The 22,585-nt window shown below is 43.0% G+C and overlaps 1 protein-coding gene across 2 annotated transcripts in view; it reads right to left on the bottom strand.

The window, feature by feature from the left end:
- The window catches only part of LOC310966233 (msx2-interacting protein-like), a 45,720-nt gene that overhangs the window by 18,615 nt on the left and 4,520 nt on the right, over window positions 1-22,585 (bottom strand). For both annotated transcript variants that reach the window (XM_083940086.1, XM_083940085.1), the window contains 8 exons: window positions 10,129-10,596; window positions 9,821-9,981; window positions 1,358-1,558; window positions 1,071-1,222; window positions 858-983; window positions 641-754; window positions 439-552; window positions 244-341 (listed from right to left, as the gene is read on the bottom strand). In XM_083940086.1, coding sequence (XP_083796212.1) covers window positions 244-341; window positions 439-552; window positions 641-754; window positions 858-983; window positions 1,071-1,222; window positions 1,358-1,558; window positions 9,821-9,981; window positions 10,129-10,596 — 1,434 coding nt within the window. The remainder of the gene's footprint in view (window positions 1-243; window positions 342-438; window positions 553-640; window positions 755-857; window positions 984-1,070; window positions 1,223-1,357; window positions 1,559-9,820; window positions 9,982-10,128; window positions 10,597-22,585) is intronic.

Below are 22,585 nucleotides of genomic sequence, written 5' to 3'. Positions count from 1 at the left end.
TTCTGTTTTATAAATTACTAACGTTTCAGATTAAGAAGTGTTAGATATTTTGGAATGGAACTGTGATTCTAAAGATAACCTTACATCAGATATATTTTACTAGGGTAAATTGAATTAGAAAGAACTGTTAAAAATAGCAACATTATCAATTATATTAACTGATAAATTTGTGACATAAAAAAACATACTTAGTTGTGGACACTCACTCTCACTTGAATGCAACTAATAATATTGGCAATTTACCGTCGTTCAGCGGGAATTTCATAGTCTCTAATGTCTTGACCAGATGTCTGCATTGATCGGTAGAACGCCACCTGACTCTCTTGACTTGCAAAATCCACCTGTCATAAATACATTGTTGTTAGCACAAATTAATACACAAATGAAAAACATGTTTCACTAATAAATTCAACAATTGAAAAACAGATAATTGTTTACCTTTATTTTCTTACCACTAATCTTCCAACCTTTGGTCTCCCTTACAGCTGCCTGAGCAAAGTCTGCGTTGTTGTACAAGATGAGGGCCGTCCCTTTCAATCTATCAAACACAACCTAAAAACAGAAACCTACATTTACAGTTTTGAAAAACTGACTTGAATCAAAAGCAGAATATCTTTTGCCAGAGAAAATATAGCCTTACCTTAACTACATGTCCATGGCGGCAGAAATGCCGTGTGAGGTATTGCTCTGTAACACTGGTTGGTAAACCATCTAGCCAAACACACGTTGTGGGCATACTCTTCCCAAACCCAAGCTTCAAGGGGAAAGAGAGCAACATGCAGATTATACATCTGGGATACATTATATTGACACAGATCAGAAATGGTTCTGTTTAGCATTAAAAGAAATAATACTACCTTTAGTCTGTTGCTCCCCAGATACTCTCCATCCATCTTCTTAATGGCCTTGCAGACACTGGCAATATCAGAATACTGCACAAAGGCATACTGGGGTACTCCATTTACTTTCTTGATGTCAATGTCCTTTAGGAGACAGGGCAGAACCATTAGAGACCCTTATCAAATATAAAATGTTGCAACTACCTGCACTCAGTAAAAATGGTTCAATACCACAATTTCTCCAAAGCATAGAAAGATGTCAAGGAGTTGTTGATAACTGGTGGTCTTCTCAAGGTTGCCTATAAACAGTGTCCTTGTGGCCTTTGGGTGAAACTCGTCTATCCGTCCATCCAAGGGCCTGAACTCATTTTCACTCTCTGTTTCTGGGGGATGGGAGAGGTTTTAATTAAGTCATTTATTACACTGGCATGCTGCGAAATGTCAAGCTCATATTCTCTTATGAAATAATGATTTAAAATTGTATTTGTTGTTTGTTTTGTATATTTTTCGTCACTTACCAGGACCATTCCAGGCTGTGACTTCAATAGGCATGCCAAAGAACAGCTTTCCTTTGGAGACAGTGAGGGCTTTTTTTTGATCCTCTTGCTGTCTAAAGAACACCAAACCATAGCGGTCCGATGATGCTCCATGGATCTGCACCGAGGTCACTTTGCCATGTTTCTTGAATTTGTGGAAAAGTCCATCTTTTAAACTTGTGTCTGCAGAGGGGACAAAAAGGATTACTATCCAAAGTCCATCTTTAAAAAGAGTACTAAAAATACCAGATATTCCAAAGAATTAAAAATAATGAAGTCTACACACCTTCTGAATGGATGCTTCAATAGAAATAATTTGCATACACCACAGTCTCCGACCGCGCTCAGAAAATAGGCTCCCTCAAGATAAATGCAGATCTACAGGACGAGCGTCTGCTAACGCTGGAGGCCTCCTGTGCCACACTAACAGAGAGCAACGCTAAGCTCTTAGTTAAAGTCAGCGACCTGGAGTCCCGCAACCGGCGGAATAATCTCAGTGTGACTGGTGTACCTGAAGCAGTGGAGGGGCCGCGGGATGACGGCCTTCTTTGCAGAGCTGCTCAAGGACGTTTTCGGTGAATGCTTCCTGGAATCACTGCCGGAATGTGACAGAGCTCTCCACACGCTCTCCGAGATGCCAAAGCCAGGTCAGAGAGCATGGCCGGTCATTATCAGGCTGCACTGATACCAGGTGAAGTAGAAAATCATACGTGAAGCCCGGCCCAGAAGAGGCAAGCTGCAGTACAGAGGCTTCCCTATTGCCATCTACGAGGTCTACGCACCAAAGGTGGTGGCAGAGCACCAGAAATACCGAGAGGAGATGTTGGAGCTTTATGACCTGGGCTTCAGACCCGCGCTGCGGTTTCCCGCCAGGCTTGTCATCGTGATGAAGTATGGAGGAGGAAAAGGCTCTCTTTGAACACCGAGGCAAAAGCCTTCATAACATCCACCCACACAGAAGAGACCTGATGACCGTGGGAGGCTTTTTGATTTAATCACAGACGAGCTGCTGTAATGTCATATCTGGATAACTGCGATTTTATGTGACGCTAACTGTATAGCTGTGCTTTAACATTAATTTTTAGACCGCAGCATTAATAGTTACAGTCCTGACGGGCTGCTGATATTCTGTCTCTTAAAAATTTTTGAACAGAGATCGTTAAATGGACATTTTAATGCACTGTGGACATGTTGACCTGAGATCCAGTGTTTTATATTTTTTGAATTCCCGTTTTTTCATTTTTCTTTTGGTTCATGCTTACACAATTCTGTGAATTCAGATTATCTTTCATCGGCTTTCGTGCCCGGTACTGGAAGCTCGTCCACATGTGGATTTCAGTTTGTTATTATATATTTTTTTCACAGCTATGTTTTCTTTTATTTAATTTTTTTATTACCCACCGCCACAGGGTTATCTGAAGTATTCTTGTCCTCTGTTTGGTTTAAGGGCTTTACTGAAGCCTGATACTTATCATAGACTGATGTACAGAGGTGACCTGAATTGATACAGCATGTGCATTCTAACACAGGGTAGACGGTAAGTTTCATAAAGGAAGGCATTCTATTCATCTTATCTGATGTAGAAAAATACCCTCATGGCCTGCCTGCCTGCGGCATCTTGGCGCCCTCTGCTTGCTGATTTAATTTAATTTTATTTACTCTACATGTTATTTATCGGTCTGCTCTGGGATATACACCTTCTCAGTTTATTATACAGTATTTTCTATTTTCTTGTGGTGACTTAATGGGTCAATCACTGTTAGTTAAGGGAGAAGACCCGGAAGCTCAGTTTAGCCGAAAGTTGCGAGCTGGAGAGCTCAGAAGGTGTTTTTTTACTATGGGAGTAGCCCTCAGATTGGTCACTAATTGTACTGTACTTTATGTGTATTTTGGCCCTTTTTTCTTGTTTTGTTTGTTCCGTTGAACGTTCCTTCCCATTCTCTTCCTCCACTACTGCAGAATGCTTTGAGGTCATGCAGTGTCATTCTAACTTAGTATTGTTCCTATGGCTAATGCTGTAAAGACAGGTACTGGAGTGCGTCTGATTTCCTGGAATACGAAGGGAATGAACAACACGATCAAAATCGGTAAGGTCCTGACTAGGAAAGAGCCGGATACTCATTTCTTCCGGTACGGATGAAGCACTTTTGCCGAGTAATATACGAGTAACACGCGTCAATATCTGTACTGGGATTGAATGAAAATCCTCATAGGGTAGCGAACTGTGTGTCACAGCGCCCCTCCCCTACACACATAGAGACCGTGTTGCGGTGTCTTGCTCTCACTCACACACCTGCTCTGTCTCTCCCTCACTCAGACTCACATGTCTTTTCCTTTAACTTTTAAGTTTCTTCAGCTTCTTGAGTTTTGTTTTAACTTTGGTTTGTACTCACTTATTAACAGTAGAGTTCTGTAAACGTTGGTTCATTCAGACATGCTTCTTGGTAGAATCGCATCTCTGCCTGTCGGAGATTTGCTTTATTTTTCTTGTGAAGTGTCTGACACTTTCTTGTTGTATTCCGTAAAAAATAAAGGTAGTAGTGGTATAAATATTACAAATGAATTAAGCTGCACACACACATGCACCCTTCTCCCTGCCGGTCCTCTGAGTTTTGTTTTTTTAAACAGTCAGCCACACACACACACGTTTTATATAAACAATATTACCAAAGCTCTCTGGCGCTCTCTCTTGTAAAAAAGAACCAAAAAAAAGTTTAAAATCACACTGATCATAAAAAAATTAAAAGTTAAAAAGAAAGTTCTGTTGAGTATCATAACTTGTTCATTACATTCATGTGTTGTATTCATTGTTGTAAACTTGTTTGCTGTCGTGATCAAAACCATTGATCTGGAGCTCAATGCTGATGCTGTCCTGGAAATAGTTTTCGAATCAGCAATAAATATAATATGTTTCTGATCAACTCATATCAATTGCATGCTTAAAACAACATACTGGTTAAAGCCCTGGCCATTTCAAGAGAACTCGACCCACTTCCGGGTTATATTCCACCCACTTCCTGGTTAGGCCCGGCCCGGAGTATGGATACGGATAATTCATACGGTAAACGGATAAGGATACAGATACAGCTGTGCTCGCTCATCCCTAGTCCTAACACAGTTACAGCACCTTCAGGGGGATGTGATGTTTCTGCGGGAACCATCTTAAATCAGCTGACCCACCCGTATTAAGAGGGCATGGATGAGTCAGTTATTCCATTCCAAATTTACAGATAGAGTTAGAGGGGCAGCAGTCATCATTCGTAAAAGGGTCCTGCTTGTAATAAATAATTTCCACATCATTACAGTATTTCTGATTCTGATAATGATCAATGACTCCTTTATTGAAGGCAGACTGCCAGCGTAACCTTGCAACCTTGTATGAGGCATCTATTTCATGCTCCTGAAGAAAGACAGGGATCCTACCTCATGTAGAAGCTACAGACCAGTCTCACTTATAAACAGATTGTAAGATCCTTGCTAAGGTCCTCACATTAGCAAGGGCTGTCCGCAGAGGGCTGTCCGCTCTCACCCTTGTTGTTCAACATAGCCATCGAGCCGTTAGCCATCTGGCTTAGAAACCAGAATGAGTTTGAAGGCATCACTCTTATTGGTGTAGTCCACAAAATTTCCTTATATGCCGATGACCTCATTTATTTCAAACCACACATCCTCCCTCCCCCAAGTTCTATCAATTCTGGATCTGTTTGGACACCTATTGGGGTACAAGTTCAATATTCAGAAGAGTGAGTTATTTTTTGTCAACAACTTGGCGAGATCACTCCCACAATCCATATTCTCTGATTCTGATAAGGGGCTCAAGTATTTGGGGGTGTTTATCGGCCGCAGGTTCAACTCCAACCTGCAGCCTTTTGCTGCATGACTACCCCCTCTCTCTCTCTCTCACCCCATTTCCTGTCTGTCCTATCTAATAAAAGGCTTAAAAAACTGCCAAAAAACAATCTTAAAAAAAAAAAACATTCTTCAACTCCCTAAACCTGAAGAAGGACGAGCACTCCCTAATTTCCGCCACTACTTCTGGGCTTACAACATTAATAAACATTTATATTAGCTCTCCGCAGTGAAGTTGCAGGCGTCTTCCCACCCTGGGCTCATACTGAGATAACATCTTGCTCCTGCTCTCAGCTCCCCATAACCGTCCACAAGGTCTCACCTAATCCAGTTGTCAAATCTGGATCCAGTTCAGGAAGCAGTACTTGCCCCAGTTTTGAATAACTGTGCTTTTCTTCCTTCCTGCAACGATCCTGCGTTCGCCATATGGTCAGATAAGGGCCTCAAAACTCTATAGGACCTGTATGACGAAGGGGTTTTTGCGTCCTTTGCATCTATGTCGGACAAATTCAGCCTGCCTAATAGCCACTTTTTTCGGAACCTTCAAATGAGACATTTTATCCAAAAGCAATTCCCACATTTTCCGAAACGCCCCCCTGAAGCTGAGATGGACCAATTCCTGTCTCTCAACGTACAACACACATGACTGATCACTGTCATTTATAATAAGATTGCTCTTCTGAGCCCAGTCCCCACTGTATCACCTAATAATGCATGGGTAAAGGATTCTGGGGTATACATGACAGAGGTCCAGTGGAGGAAATTTCTAAAACTGGTCCACACATCCTTGATTTGTGCCAGGCATGGCCTATTACAGTGGAAGGTAATAGGCCCATTTCATCATGCAAAATTTGCTAAGATATATCCCTAGACACAGTGATGCATGTAAACGCTGTAAGAAGTCCTCAGCCAACCACACACATATGTTCTGGACGTGCCCGAAGCTTGCTAAATTTAGTTTTATATTTTCTGAATTTTATACTGAATTTTCTGATACATTTCAAACCTTCAAACAGGCTCTTAACACAAATTTGGAACCAAACCCCATGATTGCTCTTTTTGGGCTCCCTCCGTCTAAAAATCTGCCCATTACTAAACAACATGTCCTGGCCTTTACCTCCCTGCTCGCCAGACGTAACATTCTCCTTAAATGGAAACATGTTTCTCGACTGACTCAACAGTTGAATACTGTACATGATATTTTACAATGTCTGAGGTTTTCACAGACAAAATCTGGGACCCACTGCTGGCTCTTATTAGTAATAGTCGTACTGGTTAGGTTCTTTCATTGTCCCCAAGGGGATAATCATTTTCACATGGCAGTTATTTTTTTCCACGCCAGCATACATTTGAAAAATTTAAAAAAAAAAAGGCACAACAAATGGACATCAGGTGATTTTAGTTTGCATATGATGTCAAGTCTTTGCTGTGCACGTTTGTGTGTGGTGATGACATGTTCGTTAAAGTTGAGTTTGTTGTCTATGTTGAGTCCTAGGTATTTGAAATGACTGACCTGTGCAACTGGTTGTCCTTTGATGGATGTGTGACAGGGGGTGTCTTGGATGTGTGTATGACCATTTCCTATGTTTAACTGGAGGTAGTTGTCTGTGCACCACTGTGAAAACTGTGTTAGTGACTGTTGGTATGCTGTAATGGAATTGTTATCACTAAGAAGACCTACGATGGCTGTGGCATCGGCATATTTGTAGTATGTGGTGATGGTAGATGGGCTGCTGCTGGCATTTATGTAGAGTGTACAGGGTATTGGTGCAATGGTTGAGGTTTTCCAGAGGGTGGGAACTTTAGCTGTTCTGGAGGATTCCCAGAAGAAAGAGTGGAAGACTGGGGAGTGCTCCATCGCACAAAGCTTTAGCACCCTTGCTGGGATGCCATCCGGCCCCGGTGCCTTGCCAATTTTGCACCTGGCCAGCTGCTGCTGTACATCCTCCTGACTGAAGGGTGGGTACTGTGGTTCTTCCAGGGGGGAGAACTGAGTAGCTCTTCACAGAAGGAGATGCAATCCTGGGTGTCGAACCTGTTAAAGAAACTGTTCAGGGAGTTGGCAAAGTGTAATGGGTCTGTATTTGTGAGATTGTGCTGTCTTGTTTGTTGTCCTGTCAATATTTGTGCTCTCTCGAAGGTTTGTTTTGTGTTCATGTTGCTAAACTCTTGCGCTAGTCTGTCTCTGTACTGCATTTTGGCTTGAATAATGTCCTTTTTTGTCCGTCTGTTGAGCACCTTAAGTGTGGCCCCGTCCTTTTGCTTGAATGCAATCCGTTTTCCTTTACAAATGTGTGTTTGATGTGGGGGTTGATCCAGGGTTTTTGATTTGGATATTTTGTGACAGTTTTAACAAGGATGGTGCTGTGACTGCAGAAATTGATGTAGTCTGATTTGTGTCACTTTTTCATCCAGACTTCCCTGGAAAATGTCTGGAGAGCCCTGTAATTGTGTCATGACATCCTCCGACCATTGGGTGGCGCTGTACGTTCTTGTTTTGATACGTCTCAGTTCCGGTTTGTACTGCGGCAGGGTGAGAGCGTGCACTGAAGGCGTTGGGAATATTGCCGTAGCACATGTCTAGGATGTTTCCTTCCTTGTGGGCACGTCCACGTATTGGTGGAAAGAAGGCATGACATCGCTGAGTCTACAGTTGTTGAAATCACCCAGAATAAAAGCTGGAGCCTCAGGGTAGGCAGCTAGCATGGTGATGGTGTTCTCGGCCACTAGCCCCCCTGCTGCCTTAGCGTTAGCGCTGGTTGGGATGTAAACACTGAGCTGATAGTCAACATGGGGAATTCCCTCGGGAGACAAAAGGGACGCAGAGTCACCGTCAGCATTTCTACGTCTGATGTGCAGATCCTTTTGTGGATCTGTTAACGTAGATGTAGATTCCACCACCTCTCATCTTACCGGACTGACGGGTCCTGTCAGCTCTTATGATGGAAAAGTGATCAAGACTGACCTCGGTCTCTGGAAGTGGTGATGCAGGCGTCCTTATTTCACCAAAGATTTGGCGTGCAGCAGGTCTGTCTTGTTCTTAGTTAGTATATCAAGTATAGTATGATGGAGGGAAGAGGAGGCCTGAAGGGACACCTCCGGAGTCTGGTTCGCACACCTCGTCTGCCTCCATGTCTTGGTTTGATCTCCAGTGGAAGTACAACTGGTGGTCTTTGGTTGCAGGAGATCCCCCCGGCTGTAGGTGAGTGATCCCTGGTTGCTGGCTAGTGGCGCCAAGGCCGGGTCGTTGTTGGATATCCACAGAATAACAGACCGACAACAGACCGATGTGAAACTGCCATGAACACTGACTGAAAAGAGCTCCCTCCTCCTTTCTTACTTTCAACCTGTGGCCTTCTTGTGTGGAGCTGGTACTCCTGATAATGAGGAAACTTCCTAGTGCTTGTAAGGAGAAAACCCTTCCTCCTTCTTGAATTACTTTATTTTTGATATTAGTTTTACTTTACCTATACTGATACTTTCAATATCAATTTCCTCCAACAGCTTATATGTACAATTGTTAGTGACAATGACTGCACTACTGAGAGAGAGAGAGAGAGAGAGAGAGAGAGAGAGAGAGAGAGAGAGAGAGAGAGAGAGAGAGAGAGATTTAAATGTCTGATAACTCAAATTGGTTGAGATGAAAAATTAATAGGATGGCGCCATCTACTTTTGACTTTATTGACAGCGATGGAAAGATAGGGGCGGCTGCAGCAGGTCGGTCGCACCGGCCTGTTTTATCATCGGTTCTAACTCAGTTTTGTCTTTTGGAAATGAAAGAAGTTGCGTAGCTTCATCCACTAATTTTCTGTTCTATGCGCTGTAAGTGACACAGGCTGACAGCGGTGCAGAGGAAGTTATAACATAGATCATTTCAGGAATGCCTCAGTAGGCCGAGTAGGGCCAGAACACCCCGCCCCACCTCAAAGCAGGCCACCAATGTCTTGCCGGACGCAGCTGACCCCTTGATAGACTCATCTCACGTGTGTTCAGCAGGACAACAGAGATAGAGGTTTTTTAAAGTCCCTGTGTTCAGCCCTTTGGACTCTTGTAGCTTCTAACTCAACCTGTGTCCCTGAAGTTAACAGGCGTACTTTCTCTTTCTTCTTTCAATATTTTATATTTTACCTTCATGTTTACGAGCAGCCGTTTTGGAGACGTGTTAAGTTGCAGAGGAAAACCCAACATTTCCTGATGTTGCTGCTTCACAGTAAAAGCCTTTAAATAACAACATAATTGGGGGACTTTCATCATCAAGAATTTATGGGAAATTAAATGTGTTTATATGTTTTGTAGCAGTTCTTTGACCATCATCATGGTCTCTTTGATAATCAAAATTTTAAAAAAAGAATGCATTTGTTGCCATGGCCATTCTTGTTTTGGCTGAATATCATTATGCTATCCATCATCATCTGTTCATGGGAGAGGTTGGGTCTTTGTATCCCAGTTCTGGCAAGAGCAATTTACAACTTTTACAGACAAAATGCTGTTAGCCATCCCTTTCAGAACATAATTTACCAATACTTCTGAGCAAGCATAAACAGCGAAAATGATTATTGGCATGACTCTTTGAGAGGTTGACTTATAGAAGCATACCTGTGGAGCGTACTGGTAGGTTTTGCACTTTAATCCCAAAGCTTCTGCGTGGCTCATCCGAGTCAAGCCCCATTGAATGGGAAGGGACGTATGTTGCTGACGACTGAATAGAGCATGCCCGAGATCCATCACTTGAGCTGCTGTTTGAATCGCTGTTGTCACTATAAAAAAATAAATAAAAGCAGAAAACCAGAGAACAATGATTAGACACTTGGCAATACCACTTGATGGTTTGTCCAGTGACGAAGTCCAGTCAATAAACCCATGAAACATGATGCTTCAATAGCATAACAAAAGAAATGTCACACCTGCTGCTGCCCGTGCTGCTGACAGAATCAGAGCTCGAAGATTTGCTGCGAGATCTGGTTTGCAGACCTCTCCCAGGGGACAAAGTAGCTCTTTTAGGGGAATGAGGAGGTTTAGGGGTTTGTCCTGTGGTCCGTTGTGGGGAAGGGTGCCTTGACTGTGAGGAATGAGACGATTGGCTCCGACGTTGATGGTAGGATCTATCAACCCGCCGTCCTCTGTCATCTCTGTATAGGTCACGCCGTGTAGAATTAGTAAGAGTAAAAGGGTCTCGAATTCTAGAGTCAAAATGTGGATCTAATGCCTCAAAGCTTCCCCCAATAGCACTGCTCGTTGGGCCAGCAGCAGCAAACGTGGAACGATCGCTGTAATAATTAGCATTGTAGTGACGCTGCCTGTCGAAAGTGCCACTCTGCTCATGGTGTCCATATGGGCTGTGATCATAAGCACGTTTGCGGCTTTCTGAACTACTGTGAAATAAAAACAGGGTAGAGAGAAAAAAAGAGTTACTATGAGTGGAAAAAAAAAACAAATTTCCTGTTAAATTATTTGTCATTACAGCAAAGACAAAACAGACCGGGTAAGTTGTGTAGTTTAATACTCTTCTAAAGAGCAGTGCCTGTATTTCAATGTAGAGATCATGTCATTCCTGCCATGATAAAATTCAGAGGATGTTCCCTATATTCATCCTGCAGCGCTGCACTGCCTCATATGACTCCATGAACGAGAAAACAGTTAGTGTTTAGTTCACAGGATAGTCGACCGTATGCTATCTAAAAAAAAAAAAAAAGTCAGTTGAACAGGTGTAAAGATAGAGATAAGATATTCCTTTATTAGTCCCACAAAGGGGAAATTTCCTTAATACAGCAGCAAGTGGATATTGATATTGGTTATAAACAGGCTTGTTAGTGAATGACACTAATGTGCTGACAGAGTCAAGGTTTTTAGTTAAGCTAAACCAGATAATCCTGTTAAAACCAATTGGTGATTCGGTTTTGCCCTCGCTGTTCTCAGTGAAGTTTGCATGTAACACCCACTGTGAAGTGAGGACTGCACCAGACTCCATTAGCACTAATTGAGAGCTTCATCTGGACACTCTTGTCACAGCGCAAGAAAGCACGTTGCTATTGCAGGGTGAGTGACTGTGTAGCATTAAAGCAAGCAAGCAAGCAAGCAAGCAAGCAATTCTTAAAGTAAAATTTTAAAGATGTATTACACCAAAACACTTATTTGTATTTTTTATTTCTTAGGTAGATTTATATTCTATTCTTTTATTGTTGCCAGGATGAATAGTACAAGAAGGCCCACTACCAGTAAGGTAGTATACCAGCCTATAAAAGAAAAGTGCATGTATATGATGTGGAAAATCTTAAATTACTGGACTCTACCTTGAAGAGAAAAATAAAGTCTATCTTGATATGAATTACACATTTCATAATTTCCTAAACATTCATTCATTCATCTCCAACCTCTTGTCCCTGTCGGGGTCGTGGGGGGGCTGGAGCCGATCCCAGCTGACATCGGGCGTGAGGCGGGGTACACCCTGGACAGGACGCCAGTTTATCGCAGGGCACATAGAGACAAACAGAGACAGACAACCATTCACACCTACGGGCAATTTAGAGTCATCAATGAACCTAACACGTGCATGTCTTTGGACTGTGGGAGGAAACCGGAGGACCCGGAGAAAACCCACGCAGACACAGGGAGAACATGCAAACTCCACACAGAAAGGCCCTAGCTGGGATCCAGACCATCTCAGAAGTAGCATAAAAATATCATTAAATATTTTAAAGATCCTTCCTTAGAGAGAACATTTGAGACACTTATTGTCTTTTTCTGACTTAATCTATACATGTAATGTGAGCATAGTCCCAAATCATTTATGAGTGGGGTGAGTCATTTTTCCAGACCAATGAAAATTAACCTTCACAAAAGCAAAACTTTGTTACATAACACAAAAAAAGTATGAATTTTTCTGTACAAATGTGAGTACAAACCTCTGAGTGTGAGGTTGCAATATCATTTTCCCCCAAACAAACAGGGGACTTTGGTCAAAACTTAAGATAGAAGTGGGGACATCTTTTCTGTTTTAGAGCACAAAGTTTTAAACATGATGCTTTATCTAAGGGCGCACTCACACTGTCCATCCTTACTGTGCCCCGTGCTTTAGGGTACTTGTCCCCCCTCCCTCTTCCCCCGGGGCCCAGGCCCGTTTGTACTCACACTGCCCGGGGTCAAACGAACTAGAATTTAGCCGTAAAATGGACTTGGGAACAGTACGGATAGTACGGCTACACCCTGCTCCGCGCATAACTGCGGCCAGCGGAAAAGAGGTGGGCTTTAGCGGAGCCGTTTGCACATGTACGAGCACGAGCGTGCGCACGAGCACGAGCGTGCGCACGAGCACGAGCGTGCGCACGAGCACGAGCCCTACGGCAGTAGCGTTATGTCCGCCTGTTAGGACATGTAAATAGAAGGACGGACCATGCGCGGACATTTAACAACAACAACAACAACAATGGCGGTGAAAGGTTCACGTTGATGTGATGCGGAGGTGGAGTGTTTACTGCAGATTTGGTCGGATGAAAATATTCAAAAACAGTCGACAAGACACACAAAAACTCCCGAGGTCTGTGGAAAGATTTGTAAACAAACTCACACACACGCGATCAATGCGTGTGACGTGTTACGGCGTGATGCCGTATGGACACCAAGAAGCATTGGCCGGCCCTGGCAGTGTGAGTACAAACGGGGCTGGGGCGCGGGGGGAGAGGGAGGGGGGACAAGTACCCTAAAGCCCTGGTCGCGGTGCGGAAGGACAGTGTGAGTACGCCCTTAGTAGCCGGTTCATAGCCCCTGTACAATCTTGAAGACCCCCTGGGAAAGCAGCCATTCACACAATTGAGGTGTGTGAAAAACGACGTGTGTGAGTAGTCTGTTAAAATCCCTGCTTCAGCCGGTAGAGTTAGTGGAGATTATGGATTTGTTGTGTGTTAGTGTGTGTATTAGTAATGATTCAATTAATAATCATGTGTTAGCATGTGTATTAGTAATGATTAATAAGAGTGTGATAATCAATGATTGAAGAATTAATAATCATATGTTAACGTGTGTATTAGTAATGATTAATAAGAATGTGATAAGTGTGATTATTAGGTATGATCATTTAAAAGTGTGATAGTGATTATAAGTTCAAGCTCAAACTGCTTCCAGCAAAGCACACAAACTTTTGACTCAAGCTTTTCTGCTTTCTCCAAAAGCACACGAACAGTCAGTCAGTCAAGGTCACAAAGACAATGAACTAGCCATGTTGCAAATATGCACCTGGCAAAGTTAGTTGAGATTAGGGAAATTGCTGTACGTGTTGTGCTTTCTTCACAGATAAAGAAGAAGACTCCTGCTATACAGAGGCTACTCCTACGCGCAGGGAGGAAGATGGAGGCTGGAGCAGCGGCTACTTCTGAAATACACATATGCATGCACAAGCAGACACATAACCACGCCTTTGTAACAAGCATAAATGCTGGAGTTTTTAGAATAGATATCAGAACTTCTTGACTCTGATCACGGGTACTGTGTGTTCACAGTAACTCTAGATAGAGACTAGAACATTTCTCCAGACGTCTGTATCATTCCGATGTCCTCCTGCTAATAAATGCCTGCTGGCGAACTAAACTACCAACGACTCTGCTGACTCCAGAAAGCCTCCTGTAGAATTTGAATTACGCAATATATATACTCTGTGAGGTCCTTCTGATTTTGACTAAAGTTTTGTGTGTAAAATTCCTACAGTATATGTGTAACGACGCCCAAGTACACGCACGCACAGTTTCACTCTAACTTCTGGTTGGTGCTGAAATCTGAGCTAGGGATGTAACGATGCATTTTGAGACGCATTTTGAAAACGATTCAAATGTGTGACAATTCAAATTGGTTGAGATGAAAAATAAATCAGATGCCACCATCTATTTTTGACTTTGTTTGTTGACGTTCTTAGTCAGTCTCTCAAGATGGTGCAGCCGCAGCACGACACGCTGGTCTGTTATAATCGGAGGTTCTAACTCAGTTTTGTCTTTAGGAAGTGAAAGACTGTATCTTCATCCATTTCCTGTCCTACGCGCTGTCAGTGACACAGGCTGGCAGCAGTGCGGAGCAAGTTATTACGTAGGTCATTTCAAGAATAGCCCAGTACGCTACAGAGAGAGTGGATGAACTCAGAGCAGACAGCTTCAGCTGCTGATGGTCGGAGCAGAGGAGAAATAAGCAGTTAAGTTGTTAAGTTTTAGTAAATGTTTCATATTTCCTGCCGCTGGTTTGTTTCCGTAAACAGTCCCTCTGCTAACAGAATGGTATTCATCATGTGTACGGGGCAGATGAATAACCTGAGTTCTAATGTCTATCAAAGGGACTGGGTGGCTCTAATATGTCCCACATAAATATACAAGTATAGCCTAATAGATGTCTTAACCACATAAATGTCAGCCCCATCACGCTACAAACTTTATATGGGATCGTGATTATTAAGTTCCAAGAAACACTGAAGTTTAAAAAAAAAAAAAAAAAGACATATCTTTGCTATACCTACAGACATATAGTTATGTATATTTGCATGTTATGATTCAGATATACGCGGTACCCATATCTGTTGTCAGAGTCTGGGGGAGAGGTCAGAGCCCCTGCCCCTCGAAAGGTCTCCGTATGGCCCTGCACCACACATTGCTACCTGCTCTGTGGGAAACACTGATCAATCATAGTTGATTGGTCTGACTAAGGGTACGTTCACACGATGGGAAACAACCTTTTTTTCCTTCATTGTTCTTAAGAATTTCTCCGTCCACACAGACGCTGTACTACACATGTCAGGCTTGGCGCTTCAACTACCACAGAAATACACCAACAACGGTGAAGAAGAGACTTGGAGACGCTGCGGAGAATCCAAACATCCTCCAACCTAGAGACCAATGTGTCCCTGTTTCTGGTGTTAATGGAGACTTTTGTGCTGTTTTGGATTCTGGTGCACCAATCACACTAGAGTTAGTGTCCTCAACGAGTAGAGGGTGCTGCTGGGAGCCCCTTCCCCGTCCCAAAGCACTCACAGGCGCCACTTTCTTATCTCTCATAAAGGGCGCACTCACACTGTCCTTCTGCACCGCGCCAAAACCGTTTTTTTCAGGTCAAGCCTAGTGCTTTGACCAGTGTGAGTGCACCCGCTCCGTGCATAACTGCGGCCAGCGGCCCGCCTGAGAGAGGTGGGATTTTGTAGAGCGCGTTTGCACATGTACGAGCATGAGCGTGCTCACATCTACGAGCACAAGCACGACGCCTACGGCAGTTCTGACGTCATTTATGTGCGCCTGTTCGGAAATAGAAAATAGAAGGACGGAGCATGTGCGGACATTTAACAACAACAACAATGGCGGCGAAAGGTTTACGTTGGTGTGATGCGGAGGTGGAGTGTTTACTGCAGATTTTGCTCGGATGAAAATATTCAAAAACAGTCGGACAAGACGCACAAAAACTCCGAGGTCTATGGAAATATTTGTAAACAAAGTGACGCATCGTGATGACGTCAATCAATGCGTGTGACGTGTTATGGCGTGATGACGTATGGATAGCAAGAAGCATTTGCGCGAAGCCCAGGCAGTGTGAGTACAAACGGGCCTGGGGCGCGGGGGGAGAGGGAGGGGGGACAAGTACCCTAAAGCCCGGGGCGCGGTGCGGAAGGACAGTGTGAGTGCGCCCTTAGAGACTTTTCACACCTTCTTAGAACTGGATTTAGAAACAGAGCCGAGAGAGCAGTTTAGCTCCTTATTCAGAGCATCAGGGAAAAGGGAGAAATCTGTGCTCAGCCTAATTCATTCCCATGCATGTGGCTTAGAGTCCAGTTCAGTAAACAGTCTATGGATCCGTCTCTCTCCTCTCACGCAGCAGAACTGTTGTGTGACGCCGCGGGGTTAACGCAGCCAAAACGATACTAAAAATGTGTGGTTATAGGAAAACGCTTCCTTGTGTGGACGGGCCCTAAATGATTTCAGCATGCCCTCCTGTAAAATAGAGCTTACTGCCTATACATGGTGGCTGTGGCCACTTACATGTATTGCAGCATGTGTCTCAAGTACATATTTATTTCTATGGACGCTCTCATATATAGTTTTCTTGAAGCAATATCGTCATTAGCGGAATTTCAATAACGCCCATACCTACATAATTTTTTCATTTAAATATGACATTTGGGAGTTTACACAATGTTCTGCACTGGCAACAATACAATAAAACAATATTTAATTACAACTAGACAAACAGGCCGAATAATTTGAGTCTTCAAGACCCGACATAATGGGATCAACCTATCGAATGTTGGTACTGTCTGTAAACACTAATATGGACGAAAGTCTAGAGAAAGAGGGTTTGTATGCTGTAAGAAAAAAAAAAAAAAAGCACCTCGAGGTAAATTTGAGATTTGTGATATTGGGCTACGTAAATAAAATTGACTTGACAGTCAGCAGCCTAAATTAACATTCTGACAGGAACAAGACTTGCACAATTTTCTAAACTTTAAATCCAGAAACAGTCACATGAAACAAAACCACCCCAGACTTCAACTACAACGTTCTTTGTTTTATTTTGAAGATCTGCTCATAAAAACGCATAATTCAGAAAAGTTGAATTGTTGTTCTTAGTGTCTTTCAATTACTTTCATTTGCAAAAACAGCACTGAGCACTTTTGGCTCCTCTGGGTGTCCAGGGGAGCTGATTTCAGAGGTTGACTGTTGAACTATTGCTGGTAAAAAGAAGAAAATATAAAAATCAGACATTTCTCTTAATATATGCAACCATTCAATTCTCTGATCGAGGACCTTGTTTTGTTTTGTATATATGCATTTGTATATAGATATACTGTATGTACTTTCCCTCTGGCATCAAATTAATATTTTTCGTAAAAGCAGTGCAAAACCTGATACTACACAAAGCACTACAGAATGTTAGAGAAAACAATATGCAGAGGGCACAGTAAGAATACTAAACTTTTGGAAAGGAAGTTACTGAAACTAATCCAAATAAAATCTAGGTGGATCAGAATTTATCTAATTAGGCAAAAACGGTTCTGTTAAATCACACTGCACATCAGATTCAAATAATGTGGAGCATCAGGGCCAGGAGATTGTTGATGTATAATCCACAGTTAGGCTATTTAATTCTCTTTACTGGATAGAAAAAGGGAAAAACAAGTTGCAGAAATGGACCTCTATGAATTTCTTGATGTGGATCTGGAAAAAATTGGAACATGAGACCTCAAATAAATAAATATGGATTTTTTTTTTTTTTTAAAGATTAGGAACTTCAGGGTCATTTAAGGAATTCCAGGTTGACTATACAGTAAGCTGGTGCCCAAAAGAAAATACATCCGACTGGATCAATGTTGATGTTAGCTTACTGTGTACTATTCTAATATATTCAGTTAGACAAATATCAACCTGTATGGAAAAGATAACGTTTATTGTGAAGGAACCTTTATTGTCAAGGGACCGGATGTTGTGTTGGAAAATGCAGGGGTTGTTGTTGTTGGTGACCAGCCATGATGGCAAATAAAGTAGGTGTCGAGCCGCAGTAAAAGTTTGTATTCTTAACGTTTACCTTGGTAGAAGAGGATGGTTAGTAACTACAAAGTACCTCCGCGCTTCGACGAGGGAAAGCCGAATGAAAGCTGGAAGAATGAAGTTGCTATTTGGACTAGAGTCACGGAGCTAGACAAAGACAAGCAAGCGCTTGCAGTCGTTTTGGCGCAGTCAGGGAGAGCAAGGGAAATGGGGATGAAGATACCGGCAGATGACTTGAATAAAGGTATGAAGACTCTGCTAGACAAACTTGACAATTTGTTTCTTAAATGGAAAAAAAAGACCGAACATATGACGCTTATTCAAGCTTTGACCGGGTTAAGAGAGACGGCAGTACGTCTATGGCAGACTACATCAGACAACGTTACTCTCGGATGCGCAAGTAAAAGATGGAACTTCCTGATGCTGTTTTGGCTTTTAAACTGTTGGATACTGCATGTTTGGACACCAAAGACCGACAGTTAGCCCTTACAGCATACACAGATCTTAATTTTGCATCAATGAAGTCGGCACTGAAGAGGATAATTGGAGGGAATCTGGCTGGTGCATCAAGCATGGGAATTAACCAAGAAACGGTATATATCGCGGAGCAGAGACGAGAGAGAGGCAAGTCATGGCCACAAAAGGATCAACAGAGAGCGCCATTGCCTGGCACAAACCCACTGGACAGATATGGCAGGAGATTAAAGTCTGCTGTGTGTCAGTCAGAATTTCACTGGGCCAAGGTCTGTCCACACAAAAGTGAGCAAGTCAAGTTAACCGACGACCGTTTAAATGGTCAAGTTGAGGAGTGCAATATCACTCTGTAAACAAAAGAGTTACCCTCTGCAGCAGAAATCTTTGTGAAAGTATTTTGGTTCAGCTATTATTGACACTGCATGCACACGTGTGGTCAACAATGGCTGGATAGCTACATCACTAAGCAAAGCGAGAGAGAGTTAAATGAGGTAAAGAAAACAGAGACAATGTTGGAAATGGTAAAAGTCCCTTCAGATTTGGAGATGGAAAAGTGATACATTCAACAAAAAAGTTGAAAATACCTGCAAAAATCAGAGAGAGTGGATGTTCCATTGAAACTGATGTCGTCCCAGCTGACATTCCATTACTTTTAAGTAAGGACTCAATGAAAGGAGCAGGGACAGTACTAGATATGGAAAATGACAGAGCAGTGATGTTCAACAAACCTGTAAGACTCGACTTTACAAGCTGTGGTCATTACTGTGTAAACCTTATGAACAACAAAAACAAGAGCATTGAGTGGGATGAACAGGTGTCTATAACTACATAAAATGAAACTCCGTCAGAAAAGAAAGAAGAGTATGAAAAAAGGAGCTGTGAGGATGAAATCCTCACAATCACAGAGCAAATGAGTTCAGAGACAAAACAAAAAACCTTGCCGTTTGGTCATGCTTCTGCTGACAGGTTACAGCCGCTCTTAAAGAGCTCAGGAAACAACAATACACACACTGCCACAGCATCCTGCAAAAAAATGTAAGTGAATGTGATGTATGTCAAAGATACAGTAAGACTGCACCTAAGCCTGCTGTCGGTCTACCACTGGCATCTCAGTACTATGAGACAGTGGCTGTAGATCTGCATGAACTTATATCAGGTGTGTGGTATCGCGACATTATTGATCAGTTCACACGGTTTAATGCAGGCAGCATTTTGACCACAAAGAAGTCTTCAGAACTAGTTAAACACTTTGTCCATGACTGGATAAGTGTGCATGGCCCACCTCAGAAGCTATTCAGCGATAACGGAGGAGAGTTTAACAATGATGAAGTGAGATATGGCGGATAACTTTAACATAGGAGGTTAAGACAACTGCCTACAGCCCATGGAGTAATGGACTTCTGGAGCGACACAATCAAACGCTTACTGAGACCATAATGAAAGTAAAGGCAAGTAATGGTTGTGACTGGAGCACTGCTATGGGCTGGGCCCTCATGGCAAAGAATACCATGCAAAATGTTCATGGCTACAGTCCTCATCAGTTGGTCTTTGGACAAAATCCCAACCTGCCCTCTGTGCTCACTTATAAACCCCCAGCTTTAGAGGGCACAACAAAAAGTGAAAAGGGTAGCAAAACACATCTCTGCTTTACATGCATCAAGAAAAGCTTTCACAGAAGCAGAGTGTTCAGAAAGAATACATAGAGCGCTGAGGAAACAAACGTAAACACGTAATACAGAGGACAAATATGAAGCTGGAGACAAAGTGTACTATAAGCGAGTGGACTGCCACGAGTGGAAAGGGCCAGGAGTTGTCATCGGTCAGGATGGTGCTGTGGGCTTTGTCAGACACAGAGGAACCTGCATCCAGGTACATCATCTCAGACTGAGAAAAGTGAATGCAGCAAACATGGAGCAACATGTCACAGAGGATGATGCTGACAATGACACAGACTGATGGTAATAATGGAAAGAACACAGAACACACTTTCTCAGGTGCAACAAAGGTTCATGCAAAAAGACCCTGCAGAAATGACCACAAGGGGGCAGAATGAAGAAGAAAATCTCACAAGTGACATAGGGCGCACTCACACTGTCCTTCCGCACCGGGCCAAAACAGGTTTTGCGGGTAAAGCCTAGTGCGTTTGACCAGTGTGAGTGCAACCGCTCCGCACCTAGCTAGGGCCAGCTGGCCATCCACAGCCGGTTTGAGAGAGGTGGGCTTTTGTGGAGCGCGTTTGCACATGTACGAGCACAAGCACGAAGCCTACGGCGGCTCTCACGTCATTTATGTGCGGCTGTTCAGACATATAAAAAAAAAAGACGGACCATGCGCGGACATTTAACAACAACAACAATGGCGGCAAAAGGTTCACGTTGGTGTGATGCGAAGGTGGAGTGTTTACTGCAGATTTGGTCGATGAAAATATTCAAAAACAGTGGACAAGACGCACAAAAACTTCGAGGTCTATGGAAAGATCTGGAAACAAAGCCACGCATCGCCATGACGTCATCAATGCGTGTGACGTGTTACGGTGTGATGACGTATAGGCAGCAAGAAGCATTCGCCGAGGCCCAGGTAGTGCGAGTACAAACGGGCTGGCCAGCGGGGGGAGAGGGAGGGGGGGGACAAGTACCCTAAAGCCCGGGGCGCGGTGCGGAAGGACAGTGTGAGTGCGCCCATAGAGCATGCAACAGATTTCAGTCTGAAGGCAGGACAAACTGTGAAATACAAAGACAGTGGTATTTTACAGACCTCTAAAGTTGTAGGGCGTGCAGGAAAAGCCACAGGTAAATACAAACACTGGTACAACTTAAAGTATATTGAACCTAGTGATGTTGCAGGGACAACCGAGTCAGCCAATATGTTGAGAGTAGAAGATCTTAAGGTAGAAACCCATGTTCCTGAGACCATTACCCCAGATGTATGTGAGAACATATTTGTTATTTAAAGATGTCTCATTTGATCAGAAAAATGCCAGGAGATAAAACACTGGCACCATAATAATGTGTTTGAGGACTTTGGGACTGTTAACAAAGGAGTGCAAGTACACCAGGACAACTACATTCAGCATTTGCAGCCAATACATTGGACCATTCACGAGCTGTGGAACAAGACTCTCCCCAAAACGAGAAAGAAAAGGACCAGCTCAGATCTAAGATTGGCCAAATGTTTTGGGTTGCAAGACAGAGCATGCCAGATGATTGATGCTAGCAACCTGGCCTCAGGACTAAAAAAAGGCTACTGTACAGACTATTCATAAAGCAAACAGAATAGTGTGTAAACTGAAGTCCAAGAAGGTAGTTCTGGACTTCCAACATTTAGGGCCAGTTGTTCAAAGGTAATCCGATCGGATTTTGGTTATCGGATTGGATCAAATCTTGAAAATGGGTTGTTCAAAAGGGAAGGAAGGATTCTGAAATCGGATTACCGTAATTTCCGGACTATAAGCCGCTACTTTTTTCCCTCGTTCTGGTCCCTGAGGCTTATACAACGGTGCGGCTTTTCTACGGCTTACGGTAACCAGGGGCGCGCACTACCGAGGATGCGCGAGACCGAGGCAGACATCTGCCGCCAGGTAACGAGAGCAAAACAAAGAGTAGGAGAGCTTCAGCGACAGTTTGCGCAAAGGAAGTGTTCATGCAAACACCCTCAACATGGAAAACAAACGGAGAAGTGCATATGATGCTGCTTTTAAGTAAAAGGCAATCGATCTGGCTGTCAAAGAAGGAAATAGAGCTGCTGCACGTACCCTTGACATCAATGAATGGTTGGTTATTTTGATAACGTAAACGGCCGCGGGACTGCACTTTTACTGCCGTGTTACAGGCGAGCACTTTGTATTACTTTGCACCGTTGTATTATTTGTACTCTGCACGAATGCTGTTCGCCATGTCAAAGATGTGAAAGTTTGATTGAATGATTGAAAGATTTATTGTTAATAAATGGGACGCTTTGCGTTCCCAAACAGTCATCTCTGTCCTGACAATCCCCTCCGTGGTAGCAGGAACCCCTATATACTACGGTAATTACACATCAAAACGCCTGCGGTTTATAGTCGGGTGCGGCTTTTATATGGAGCAATCTGTATTTTACCCTAAATTAAGCTGGTGAGGCTTATAGTCAGGTGCGCTTTATAGTCCGGAAAGTACGGTAGATCACGGAATCCAATCCTAGTTTGAATCTGGATCAAATCTTCACTTTGTGTTGTTCAAAACTTTTCAGTAGGATAACTTTGATCCAAAATAACAGTTTGGATAACTTTGATCCAAAAAAACAGGATTATCCTGATCACAACAGGAGGTAGGATTTCAAGGTGGATTTCAGGAAGAAAATGTAGTAAAACGGTTAAATTGGTAAAATAATACATTTGTATCATTTAGTG

The sequence above is a fragment of the Echiichthys vipera genome (assembly GCF_963691815.1).
Source record: "Echiichthys vipera genome assembly, chromosome: Y".
Classification (NCBI taxonomy): Eukaryota; Metazoa; Chordata; class Actinopteri; order Perciformes; family Trachinidae; genus Echiichthys; species Echiichthys vipera.
The sequence above is the reverse complement of the archived record's forward strand: the minus strand, read 5'-3'. Positions and strand labels throughout refer to the sequence as shown.